Raw genomic sequence first — 12949 nt, forward strand, 5'->3', positions numbered from 1 at the left:
CAGGCCTCGTGGACGTGGGTCTGGGGAGAGGCAGCCTCCCAGACTCCCCCGGGGGTCTTTGTCCCTGCTCTGAGAACTGCTGCCCTAGTCTGGTAGCTGCATTTCACAGATGGTCACTGCATGGCCCTGACCTGGCCCCACCCTCAGGCAGCCCCCCATGAAGGAAGCCAAGGCCAAGCAAGCAGGTGGGGACAGGAGCGAGCCCCTTGGGCAGCCAGGGCTGCATCGCGTGGCCCAGAGCAGGCTCCTGTGAGGACACTCTGAGGCTGGGGCGCAGAGGTGTGGGATGATGTGGGCATGAGAGAAGTGCTGAGGTGGCTCTGTGGGGCTTGGGAGTTTGGGGCGGCACAGGGGCGAGGGGTGGGCAGGCCTCTGGTGCCGGGTGAGGCTGGCTGGGTGAGATGGAATTCAGGAGGGGGCGCTGTGTGAATAGAGGGCTGGAGGCAGGACCTGGCCAGGGCAGCAAGCGACACAGTGCCACTCAGGTTGTCAGGACCTTGAAGCAACAGGGAAAGCTGGGGCTGGAAGAGTCTGGGGCGCCCAGTGCGCCTGAGACACAGGGGGTGACCCTGCCCCTGCTACCGTGGCAGCTCCACCCCACCGGCTGGGTGAGGCCCCCGTGTCTGGAGGTGCCACCTGTGCTCTGCCTCCTCTGAGCAAGGAATGGGGGCCGAGGGAGTGGGGTGGTGTGGGGGCCGAAGGGCTCCCTGCAAAGTGCTTTGATGTGCCCATTGCATGGACACTATGAGCCAGGCACAGCCTCCCCTAGGAGCCCCCACACCACAGGGGAGGGAGGTGGCTGACGGCCTCTCGAGCAGGCAGTGGGGGCCATGGTTCCAGGGCTTCTGTGGGAGGCTGGACCCTGGCTCCCAGAGTTCCTTGAGCTGCCACTGCTGCTTCCGGAGCCTGCCTCAGCAGGAGGCTGGGACCAGGAGCTGGACCCGGGTTCTGCTGTATGGGACACGGGCATGTGAAACACACTAGGTTGAATGACCATCCCGGAACTTAATTTTATTTTTTTCTGCACACTTTTTGAAGTCCCCTTGTAGGTGAGCAGAGAGGTTGCCAATCCACCCGCCCAGAGTGGTGACTGTCAGGGCAGATCCCCCGTCACTGGCCATGTGCCCCAACTCAAGGCCAGCTCTCCTGTCCGGGGAGCCAGGGACCCCTTCCCAGGGGAGGTGCTGGTTGCTATGGGTGTTTCCCTACCCAGGACCCTGCAGATGGGTGTCTGGGAACCCCCAGGAGGCGTGGAGCGCTTGGTTCGGTGATTCTGCAGGCGGTTTTGTTCTTCATCTGTGTGGGGTCTCTGGGCTGAATCAAGGCAAAAACAGGCTGCGTACGGAAGAGGGAGAGACAGGCGGCTCGGCCAGCCCGGAGCAGTGAAGCTGCGCCAGAGATCGGGGCTGTGCTGAGCTGGTCACTGCCGGCTGGGGTCACCCCGGCTTTCTCTCCTTGGAGCGTGACCTGCCCTCTCTGGGGGACCAAAGACTGATTCCAGAGGCTTATGGGTGCTCCAGAGAGCCCTCGAATCTGCGCCATGTGCCTCTCGGGTGCTCAGCTGTAGCCTTTCTGACAGGGAACAGGGAAGAGCCCACATGAGCCATCTGCCACCTGCTGCTTGTCAGGGCCTCCTGGCCGGGAACCAAGCCGTGGCAGCTGTGGGTCCCGGGACCCATGCTCAATCCTTGCAGGCTCAAAGGGGTGGCTGGGGCCTGCTGAGTCTGCGATGCTGTGGCTTGGCGGACAAGGTGCCGTGAGAGCAAGGCCTGGAGTCCCGCCCAGAAACCATGCCTGTCCCTCACCATGGCAACGCCTGTGACTTTGTGGGTCAGGTTACCTTGGGCACAGCCCATACGCCTGTGATGTCCTCGCATTACCAAGGCTGCCCGCAGCCTTACGACGTATCCCTGAGCTGAGTGGCCTGCACCAGGAGCCCCAGGCAGTGTCCCAGGGCTGCGATCAGCCCGGGGCCCCCAGAATGAGGGAGGGGTATAAGGACGCCTCCAAACCCTTCACTGGGTGGTCCAAGAGGCCAGTGGTTGTCCCTGGGTCCTGTAGGAAGCAGGGGCCAGGCTGCTGGGACCCAGGGCTCCCTGGTGCCAGACAGAGGCTGGGGGCCTGCTCTGGGAGATGCGGGACTGGGACCCGATGTTGGATGTGGCTTTAGGGGGTCCTTGGCCCCGTCTGGGTTCAGTCTTCTCTCGGGCATGGCCCTGGGCTGAGAGCCCCGGTCACCATGGGAAGCGGAGTCCTGGGAGTTGCTTTTGGTCTCCCTGGCCTGCTGGATGCTAAGGAAAGTCCCCAGTTTTACAGGCCTGGGGGCTCCCTGGAAGAGGTGGAACTGGAGGTAGAATTGGTTCCTGCCCCTTCCTTCTGGTCTCAAAGAGGCCTCTTGATCTTGACTTGGAGACTCGGGACCCCATGGGGACCTGGGCTCTGTCCTTGGCCTGGGAATGGTCCTTTGCCCCTCCCCCCCCATCTCTGCCTCCCCCAGTCCTCACCTCTGCCTTGTGCTCCACAGGCGTTTGTTACTGAAGAACAGAGCAGGGGCCTCTGCTGGGCTGGCCCCTTAGAAACGGGGCTGGGGGAGGGGCTGGAGGGCTCAGTGAGCAGTACTGAGCCTGAAGGGGCCACGGGCACTGAGGCACAAAGAGGGCCAGGACCTCCCTGCCAGCCCTGGCCTGGCTGCCACACTCTTCCACCACCCCAGCTGCCAGCCCCACTGGTCTCGCAGGTGCCTTCCGGGAGAGACCGGCGCTGGGGCGCCCGTGCCGAGGTCCCTGGCTCATCCCAAGCCCTGCTTCTCTCCTGTACGACCCAGGCATATCCCCCACTTGTCTGAGGGACTGAGGCTCAGTTCTGCTGTCTGATAAGGGGGCGCAGGCGCGCCAGGTGACGAGTGAGGGCATCGGTCTGCTCTCTTCACTGCGGAGGGCCTCAGTGTACGATGCGTTTAGGAATGGGTAGATATGCTGCAGGCTGGAACATGTTCACAGAGAAAGTGACACTATTTTTCATCAGTTCTCCAAGGGGAGGACAGACTGTGTGTGTACATGTGAGCACTTGTGTGAGTGTGCCTGTTTGTGTGTGTATGCATGTGTGGTGCTTGCATGTGTGCACGTGTGTGGTATGCATGCATGCATGTATGTGCAGGCAGGTGCGATGTGTGTGCGTGCATGTGTGTGCATGTGTGGTGTCTGCGTGTGTGCACATATGTGGTGTACATGCGTGCATGCATGCATGCACGTGTGTGGTGTGTGCAAGTGTGTGGTGTGTGTGTGTGTGTTCATGCGTTTAGAGCCTCACTCCCCCCCCCCAGTGGAGGGCAGATGGCAGGGAAGGTGGGAGCCCATGGAAGGGGTCTGCAGTGGTCAGCTGAGACATGGGCCAGGGAGGTGGCCACACAGGGACAGAAGGGGAGCAGTGCCCAGGGGCTGCCCGGGGTGGAGGGTGGTGGTGGCACCCTAGGCCAGCTTGGGCAGGCAGCTGAGCCCTCCGTGCTGGGGGACACCAGGAGGCAGGGAACCACAGGGCCTCGTGCTCAGGAGGACCTGCTGGGGTGTGGGCAGGGTGGAGAGGGCCAGGGGAGCCGTGGGTGGGAGCCGAGTCCCGTCCCAGCCCCAGGAAGCCTCATGGCGTCTCGGCATCCTCCGTGTCCATCTCTGGCAGTGTCCCCACCTCTCAGGGCTGGCTCCGTCTGGCCCTCACCCCTCCCGCGGGCTGGTCATTAGGGCTGAGACAGCCTCAGAGACTGCCGTTCCTCGTCCCGGGGTGAGCTGTCCCCAGCAGACCTCCTGAATGTCGCGCCCTTTCACGCCTCTGCTCAGTGCCTGCTGGCGACCGTCTGCCACCACCCCCGCCTCGAGCTGCGCTCCCAGCCTCCCCTGTCTGAGGCAGGGTCGCAGATGCCGGTGTGGGCTCAGCCATCTGCACCTGCTGATCACGAGCTGGGCGGCCGAGCCTCACCGTCTGGACAGGGGGTGGCACTGGTGCCCACGGTACCTGGAAAGGCTGGTTGTCTGCCCTTCAGTTTCTGTAACAGCCACGGGAGGTGGATGTCAGTCATCTCCTTTTACAGACAGGCAGAGTGCTCCCTGTAGCTGATTCCCCACCTGATGTGGGCCCCCCTTCGCTGGCCCCAGAGACCACTGTCCAGCTGGTTCCCGTGGGGCAGGGCCCCGTGGCTGGGGGCTTCAGGCTCTGACCTGTGAGTATGGGGAACCCCAGGTGATGTGGGGTGTTGTCGGTTGTCTGCTCACCGGCTCCCTTTCTTGCTGCCCGGCACATGACACCGCAGACCAGCTGTGGAGGGCGGGTGAGTGTGGTGCAGACAGCACCCAGGACGGTCCTGCTGCTTTGCTTGGCCTGGCTGCCCCGCTGCGGCCTCCTGCCCACCCTGGCTCTTCCTGCTTGGGCCCGGACTGCACCCTTGGTCATCAGCAGGGAGTGTCAGCTGCTGCTGGCCATGGTCATGTGGAGGAGGCAGCTTGTGGGAGAGGAGACTCTTCCTGGCCCCAGAGAAGGGGGGGTCTGGCCAGGTCTCCCGGCCTGGGGGCCAGCGCCGGAACAGGAGCCCCGGGCTGTTCCCCAAATGCGGTGCCTGCAGCCCTGCTTTCCTCCATGGCTGCCTTGGGCTGAGGCTGCTGGGACACGGCTGTGGCCCTGGGGGGATGCACGGAGCCCTGGGTGGGAGGGGTGGCCCCCTGTCACCTCCCTTGCGTGGGCACATTTTTCCTCTGGCCCTGTCGGCCCCAGATGTCCATACCTCCATGCCAATTATAGGCAGGGCCTGACCTTTTCAAGCTTGAGTTGCCAGTGAGAGAGGGAGGAGGAACCCTCCAGTGCCTCCGGCTGCCCTGGTGGCAGGAGGGCCAGGCCACACTGTCCCTGTGTGTGCCAGGGCCCAGCCCGCAGCAGTGGGTCTCACCGTGAATGGCCACTCTGTGCATGGACCAAGAAGCCCAAGAGGGGAAAGCCCACAGAAAGCTGTTTGAGGCGTGTAGGGCCCTGCTGCTGCCAGCCTGGTCAGTGGGAGGTGCCCTGTGCTGCCGAGTACGGGGGCCGCTCCCCCCCGCTCCCCCAGCAGCTCAGCCTCCCCTCGGGATGGGCTCCTGTATCCGAATTTCCCTCCAAAAGCTGGGGGTGCAGGCCTCGGAAGCCAGGATTTGAGGCCCCAGCGTGCTGTGGGTTTCACAGTACACGGGCTCCCTTAGCCTTCCGAGGCAGCTCTCTGGTGCTCATTTGACTGATACAGAAAGGGAGAGCAAGGTTTAGAAACCCCGTCTCCCTCTCGCCCAGGTCTCTCCTCCCTGCCCCCGCACCACTGAGCGTGAGCCAGCCCCAAGCTGGTCTGGAGGCCCAGCCCAGCTCCGGAGGAGGCAGGGTCTGCACACGGGCCCCCAGGGCCTGTGGAGCAGGGCACGGCCTCCCGCGTGGCAGTCCTCAACACCCCTTCCTGCCTGCTGCCCGCAGACGTACACGGGCTCCATCCTGGTGGCCGTGAACCCCTACCAGCTGCTGTCCATCTACTCGCCCGAGCACATCCGCCAGTACACCAACAAGAAGATCGGCGAGATGCCCCCCCACATCTTCGCCATCGCCGACAATTGCTACTTCAACATGCAGCGCAACAGCCGCGACCAGTGCTGCATCATCAGGTGGGCCGCTCAGACGCCCGAGGGCTGGGCCGCACGGCCGCGATGGTCCTGGGACTCCCGCTGTGCCGCAATGCGAGAATCCCCTCGCATTCCCTGGGTCTCCCGTCTCTACTAAGGCAGCAGGGCGCGGGTCAGCTTTTGAGTCCAGCCTTGTTCCCTGCCGGCTCCTGATACGTTAGGAAATCTCAGGCACCCGTGTTCTCTTGGGCAGAGGGTTGGCTGAGCATCTGACATGTGCCAGGCTCTGTGGCAACTAAGAGCGGAGGAGTGCAGATCTGAACCTTGGGGACAGAGTGACCTCTGGGTGTGGCCGTGCATGGAGCTCCTCCGGTCCTCCCCTGGCTCCCGACGGCCCAGATTGTCGGGTCAGTTAGAGATGGCAGTGGGGAGGGGCGCGGCGTGGGCTGTGACGGCTCGTGGGCTCCCTCCTTCCGCAGTGGGGAGTCTGGGGCTGGGAAGACGGAGAGCACCAAGCTGATGCTGCAGTTCCTGGCCGCCATCAGTGGGCAGCACTCGTGGATTGAGCAGCAGGTGCTGGAGGCCACTCCGATCCTGGAGGGTAAGGCCAGTTCTCCAAGGGCGGGGCGGGGCGGGGAGGGGGCTGCCCTTGCCCGTGACCTTCTGCGCACCTGCAGCCTTTGGGAATGCCAAGACCATCCGCAATGACAACTCCAGCCGCTTTGGGAAGTACATTGACATCCACTTCAACAAGCGGGGCGCCATCGAGGGGGCCAAGATCGAGCAGTACCTGCTGGAGAAGTCCCGCGTCTGTCGCCAGGTGGGCCTGAGCCCCGGGCTCGTGGGAGTGCGTGTGGTCCTTCCCTGGAGCAGAGCGGCACCTGTTCCGACCCGGCCAGCTGCGTAGCTCTGGTGGTCCCTCACCTGCCCCAGCTGCTGCCTCCTGGCCTCTGTGCCTGAGGTCCCCTTGGCTTCCTGCCTGACCGTGTTTGTGGCCCTCCTGATGTCCTGTGTCCTGACGGCCTCTCCTGTCTCCTCCCCACCCCCTCCTGTGCGCCCAATGCTTCCAGGCCCCTGATGAACGGAACTACCATGTGTTCTACTGCATGCTGGAGGGCATGAGTGAGGCTCAGAAGAAGAAACTGGGGCTGGGCCAGGCTGCCGACTACAACTACTTGGCCATGGTGAGGTCCTGACGGGCACCCCATGGGCTGCAGGTAGACCCAGGCCACATGCACACAGGCTCCCCCAGCTCCCGGTGGTTGGCAACACGTGTGGGCCGTCTCCTGTCCTGCTCGGCCCACCTGGGGCTCGCCTGTGCCCTGAGGCCTGCGGCCCACTTGGCCATTGTTGCCACCACCAAGCACCACCTCCTTAGCCCTGGGGGGAGCTGTTGCCTGGGGCTGGGCTGGAGCAGGCCACAGACACAGGCATAGACTAGGGTGCCTAAGGGCTGTGTGTGTGTCTGTGTGTGGTATGACAGCACTTCCTGGACACTCCCTGTAGCTGGCTGGCACACTTGGGCACGCACACACACACGCGTGTGTACACACAGGTCTCACAGGCATGTGCAGATCGCCGCAGGCTGCCATCATTGCTCTGCCTATCTGCAGCTGCCCCTCCTCCATCCATATCAGGCTGCACCTGGGGAGGGGTCGAGTCCCTGAGTGTGGGTGTCCTGGAGGGAATGAGGGGCCATGGAAGGCCCTGGCTGTGTGACTGCCAGACAGGTGGCCAGGGCTCTGTGACCTGGCTCCTCTCGTTCATGGGAGGGAGGGAGGGAGCCCGGGGTCCCTGGGTGGATGTGGTCGGTGTGTTCCTGAAAAGCCTGGGCAGGAGTGCTGTGGACCTCTGGAGGGGTCCTGAAGCCCACCAGGTGAGATCAGTACCTGGGGTCCTGAGCCCTTCAGCCCGGCACTGCCCCCCTGCGTGCCCATGGCCTCCCTCAGGCCCTCCCATTACCTGTCCCCTCCCCGGCCCCGCCCACAGGGTAACTGCATAACCTGCGAGGGACGCGTGGACAGCCAGGAGTACGCCAACATCCGCTCGGCCATGAAGGTGCTCATGTTCACAGACACAGAGAACTGGGAGATCTCGAAGCTCCTGGCCGCCATCCTGCACCTGGGCAACCTGCAGTATGAGGGTGAGAGGCCGCGCAGGTGTGCCCTGCCCCGCCCCCTGCTGGACACCTGACCGCACACTGGGTACCAGCGGTGGTTTCCACCCCAGTGACGTGTACCCTCCTTGGAAGGACGCCTGGGAGAAGTCCCGTGCGGGTCGGTTTGCAGAGGTCGGCTAGCTTGGCGGCAGCCTTAGGGGTGGCATCACTGGGCTGCGACCGTGTCCTGGAGATGCACAGAGGAAGGATGCTGGGAGTTGACTAGGGGCCCCTTAAGTCTGGCCTCTTCTGTAAGGTCAGCCGCCTTAGAGTGAGGGCCAATCTTTGAACCACTTCACACATAGATGTGGGTGACTGTAGTCATCTCCTGAAAGCCAGAAGGCTAGGAAAGGGAGCATGTTCACGCCTCTGATGTTCCCTGGATGTGTACTCTGTGCCAGGCCAAGAGGTCCTCTTTGCTCGTGCGTGAGCCTCGGGCAGAGCTGGGGCTCTGTGGCATTTGCTCAGTGCGTGAACTCTGCATGAGAGAAAACATGGGATTGACCGCCCCAGGCAGAAGGCAGGGCTGTGAGTAGGGTACAGGGGAGGAAGGGCGAGTTCGTGCCTGTCTCGTAGGAGTGGGCTGCCCCTGAGAGCTCGGGAGTCTGGGATGGAGAGGGAGGGGCAGACACGCACACTGCCAGTGTCTGCCACTTGGATGGTAGGTATGGGGCCAGGTGTGGAGCACGCAGGGTCCCTGCCCTCACGGACCCCATAGATCCCTGGCGAGAACATCGCCCAAACATCTGTTGACCCAGACAAGCATTTAGACAGGGTAGACATGGCGCTCGTGCCCTCTGTGGACAGGGCCAACCCTCCCCCTAAGAGTGGCATGGCTCCTGGTCCCGCCAGGACTGCCCCTCGCCCCCACGTCCACCTCCCTGCCCTGACGCCACGCCCCTTGCTGCCGACAGCCCGCACGTTTGAAAACCTGGATGCCTGTGAGGTCCTCTTCTCCCCGTCGCTGGCTACAGCCGCGTCCCTGCTGGAGGTCAGTGCCCAGCCTTCTCTCCCACCACTGCCTCTGCCCCGGCGAATTCAGCGCTGGCTGCGAGCTCAGTGGGGCCAGGATGTGGGAAGCGGCTTGCTGGGTCCCCTGCTTGGGAGAGCCCTCACTGTTCAGTGTTGAGAATCCACGGTGTCTGGGCTCTGCTGGGCATGGGTCCCAGGGGAGCAGAGCCAGATCTGGGACCCTCACTGGCCTGTGCTAGCCAAGTGCCCCCAGAAGCTGTGGGCTGGGGCGGGACACGGGAGCCCAGGGGCCCAGGCTGGGTACCCTGGGCGAGTCATTCCCGGCTTCAGACTCCACACCTGGGGACAGTGTATGGGTATCCATGCATCAGGCACATTGAGTCTGTCACTCATTCAGCCGACGAGGCTCTGCCCTGGGTTAGACAACTGACCAATAGAGCCAGAGTCACAGCCAGTCCTGGTGGGGCCAGGGAACCTGCTGGGACAGTCGAGGGGCTGTGAGCCAGGAAAATTCCTTGTGCACAGGGTTTGGGTGTGAGCCCCAGGGAAGGGCGGTCTCAGTGCAGGGGGTGGGGGGAGGGACAGGCTGCAGATGTCTGGGGGTACTGGGTGAGACCCGGGTGTCCCTGCACCAGGTGAACCCCCCAGACCTGATGAGCTGCCTGACGAGCCGCACCCTCATCACCCGTGGCGAGACGGTGTCCACCCCGCTCAGCAGGGAGCAGGCGCTGGATGTGCGAGACGCCTTTGTCAAGGTGGGCTGGCATGGAGTGGCCCTCCACCCCCTCTGCGCCTGGCGAGGATGAGCTGCAGTGGACAGGTGCCAAGGAGTCTGCAGAGCTGAGCAGATCACTGGGTATCGACCCCTGCCTGCCTGGGGCCCAGGGTCCAGGCACCAGCCACTGGCTGCCTCTGGGGCCTGGGTGCCAGCGCGCCTCCCTGTGAGCCTCAGGGGTCTGGCCATCCCTCGGGAGCTGGGCGCTTTGCACCCCCACCCACCCCGGGACCTTGCCAGCTCCATCCTCACAGCCCTCAACTGTTGGCCTGCTTTGACCAGCTGTTTCCAGCCGGGAGATGCCCTCTTCGGGGTGCATGGGGGACCCTTGGGTCCTTGCTGTTTCTGCAGTCACGCACTTGCCATTCACAGAGTCCTGCAGCCTGTGCTGGGCCCTGACCTGGGCTCTGGGACCTTAGTGGGGAGGAGGGCAGAGCCAGGAGCCCCGAGGAGGGCCCCTTCCCAAACCGGCAGGGCCGGGGAGGGACTCAGCGGGGCCCATCTCTCAACAGAGCTTTGAAACTCGGGCAGTGGGTTCTCCAGGCAGGCTCGGGGCTCCGGGCAGAGGGCGTGGCTCGGGTAAAGGCTGGGCAGCTGTGAGCAGCACGTCCCTCCCCAGGCGGCCGCAGTGGGGCCACCGTGCCTCCGGCAGCCTGGCGGTCTCACGGGGCGGGTGTGCTGGACATGAGGCTGCGGATGGCCGCTTTCAGGGAATCTACGGGCGGCTCTTCGTGTGGATCGTGGACAAGATCAACGCGGCCATTCACAAGCCGGCCTCCCAGGAGGTGAAGAGCTCTCGCCGGTCCATCGGCCTCCTGGACATCTTCGGGTTCGAGAACTTCGCCGTGAACAGGTACCACGTGGGGCAGTGCCCTGGGGGACGGCTCTTCCTCAGCACGGACGTCACGTCCTCCCTTTAGGCCGCCTGGAGCTGGCTCGGGCAGGCCCTGCCAGGCCGGTAGGAATTGGCCTTCAGTTGCCTGGAGGCCCAAGGCTGTGATACCGTCCTGGCCACTTGAGGAGGCCACCTCTGGTCTCCAGGCTCCACCGGCTACTGCCGATCTGCTCAGGGCTGAGGCTGGGCCTGAGCCAAGCCTGAGCATCCTGGTCTTGGCCACTCTTGAATGATGGAGTAGTCACAGCTGGATCCTGGCCCCGCTTCCTGTCTGGGTGACTGTGGTAGGTCACCCCCATCCCGTCCTGATTGGCTGTCACAGAGACACACTGAGTAGGCAAGGCTGGGTCTGTGCAGCCAGGTCAGCATCTAGACCCTGATCGCCAAAGCCTGCACTCTGTCGAGCCCTGGGCACCCACCTGCCAGCTCTCCAGCCCTCCCTGTGTACCGACATGCAGGCAAATGTGGGCTCTGAGCTGGGGTCCTCAGCCCTGGGTTCAGGCCTTAACTCTCCTGTTTCAAAATGTTTGTTTATTCATCTTATTTGGTTGAAAGGCACAGAGACAGACAAAAGTCTCCCATCTGCTGCTTCTCTCCCCATTGCCTCTAACAGCTGGGGCTGGTCCAGGCTGAAGCTGGGGGCCAGGAACTCCACCCGGGTCTCCCATGTGAGTGGCGGGGACCCAAGCACTTGAGCCTTCACCCACTGCTTCCCAAGATGTATCTTAGCAGGAAGCTGGAACCCGGACTCGAACCCAGGCCCCCAGTATAGGATGCGCATATCCCAAGCAGTGTCTGAGCTGCTGTGTCAACCCCTTCACCATCCTTCTGGTACACTGAGTGACCTTGGGCAAGCCCTCTGCCCTGCTGGGCCTCTGTGTCAGCCCCACCCCCGCCTCAGAGGCTGGAGAGTCGGTGATGGGGAGGCATCATGCAGAAGGTCACTCTGCAGGTCCAGGCTGTGCTGGGCTCCCGAGTGGCAGGACAGGGACCTGAGCAGCGCCCCGCCCCACCCCACCCCTCGCACCCCTGCAGCTTCGAGCAGCTCTGCATCAACTTCGCCAACGAGCACCTGCAGCAGTTCTTCGTGCGGCACGTGTTCAAGCTGGAGCAGGAGGAGTACGACCTGGAGAGCATCAACTGGCTGCACATCGAGTTCACCGACAACCAGGACGCCCTGGACATGATCGCCAACAAGCCCATGAACATCATCTCCCTCATCGACGAGGAGAGCAAGTTCCCCAAGGTGCCCCCTGCCCCCCAGCAGGCCAGGGTCCTGCCAGGGCCACCTACAGGCTGGGGCAGGGGCAAGTCCCTTCCCAACTCCAAGCCTTAGCTTCCTTCGCCTGCAAAATGAGAGTCGTGACACCTGCCCCTAGGGTGGCTCGGGGACCGATCCCCGGGCACCCACCTGACATTCGGGAACCACCTGCAGGTCGCAGGTCTGGGAGCTACAGATCTAAGCATGCAGTTGGTGCAGAATTAGGTGCCCAAGGCTCAGAACACATCTAGGAATGGTGAAGGGGAAAGAGGAGAGGCTCCCAAGGAAATCAATTTCTAAATGGAAATGGACTTCCAAGGTCGTATGCTTCCAATGTATCCACATGGCAGAGAGCGCCTGTCTGGGTTCTAAATAAAGGGAGGGTAGGCTCATGAAGAGGGGTGCAAAGACCCGAGAGGAAAGGCCGAGGGCCTGAGGGGGAGGGGTGGGGTCAACAGCAGCCCCTCCGTCCCCACAGGGCACGGATGCCACCATGTTGCATAAGCTGAATTCGCAGCACAAGCTCAACACCAACTACATTCCCCCCAAGAACACCCATGAGACCCAGTTTGGCATCAACCACTTTGCAGGCGTGGTCTACTACGAGACTCAAGGTACAGAGGGGTGCCAGGGCTGTCCTCTCTGCCTGTGCCCCCAGCTGCCCCCCCACAGCCCGGGAGAAAGGTCTCAGGTCCTGGAATACAAGGAGCGGGAGCTGGAAGCATGGGGTACAATGCCCTTTTCTCAAATTAAAAAAAAAAAAACTGTCGTAAGATTAAATAATATAGTCTACCATTTTAACCCTTTTAAAAATACCTATTTGTTTGAAAGGCAGAGTTACAGAAGGAAAGAGAGAGGGAGTGTGTGTGTGTGTGTGTGAGAGAGAGAGAGAGAGAGAGAGATCTCCCATCTGCTGGTTCACTCTCCAAATGCCCATAAAAGCTGGGTCAGGGACCGGGAACTCCCTCCAGGTCTCCCACATGGGTGACAGGACCAAAATACTTGGGCCATAGTCTACTGCGTCCCAGGAGCATTAGCGGGAAGTTGGATCTGAAGCAGAGGCAGGACTTGAACCCAGGCGTTCCCGTATGGGATGAGGGCATCCCTAGCAGTGGCTTATCCTGCCGCGCCACGCACCTGCCCCTGTGGTAACCCTTTTTAAGTGACCAATCCGGTGGCGTTAAGGACATGCACATGGCACAGCCATCATCACTGGCGTCTCGCAGACTCACCCTCGACAGAGACGCCAGACCAACTCAGCAGGAACTTC

General features: G+C 62.7%; 1 protein-coding gene across 3 annotated transcripts in view; it reads left to right on the forward strand.

The window, feature by feature from the left end:
• The window catches only part of MYO7A (myosin VIIA), a 67582-nt gene that overhangs the window by 17944 nt on the left and 36689 nt on the right, over positions 1-12949 (forward strand). For all 3 annotated transcript variants that reach the window (XM_070075774.2, XM_051850518.3, XM_051850537.3), the window contains 10 exons: positions 5476-5660; positions 6098-6219; positions 6296-6438; positions 6689-6802; positions 7608-7761; positions 8691-8767; positions 9384-9503; positions 10234-10376; positions 11454-11664; positions 12158-12293. In XM_070075774.2, the coding sequence (XP_069931875.2) occupies positions 5476-5660; positions 6098-6219; positions 6296-6438; positions 6689-6802; positions 7608-7761; positions 8691-8767; positions 9384-9503; positions 10234-10376; positions 11454-11664; positions 12158-12293 (1405 nt within the window). The remainder of the gene's footprint in view (positions 1-5475; positions 5661-6097; positions 6220-6295; positions 6439-6688; positions 6803-7607; positions 7762-8690; positions 8768-9383; positions 9504-10233; positions 10377-11453; positions 11665-12157; positions 12294-12949) is intronic.

The sequence above is a fragment of the Oryctolagus cuniculus genome, chromosome 1, assembly GCF_051225735.1.
Source record: "Oryctolagus cuniculus isolate XC-2025 breed Fujian yellow rabbit chromosome 1, ASM5122573v1, whole genome shotgun sequence".
Lineage (NCBI taxonomy): Eukaryota > Metazoa > Chordata > Mammalia > Lagomorpha > Leporidae > Oryctolagus > Oryctolagus cuniculus.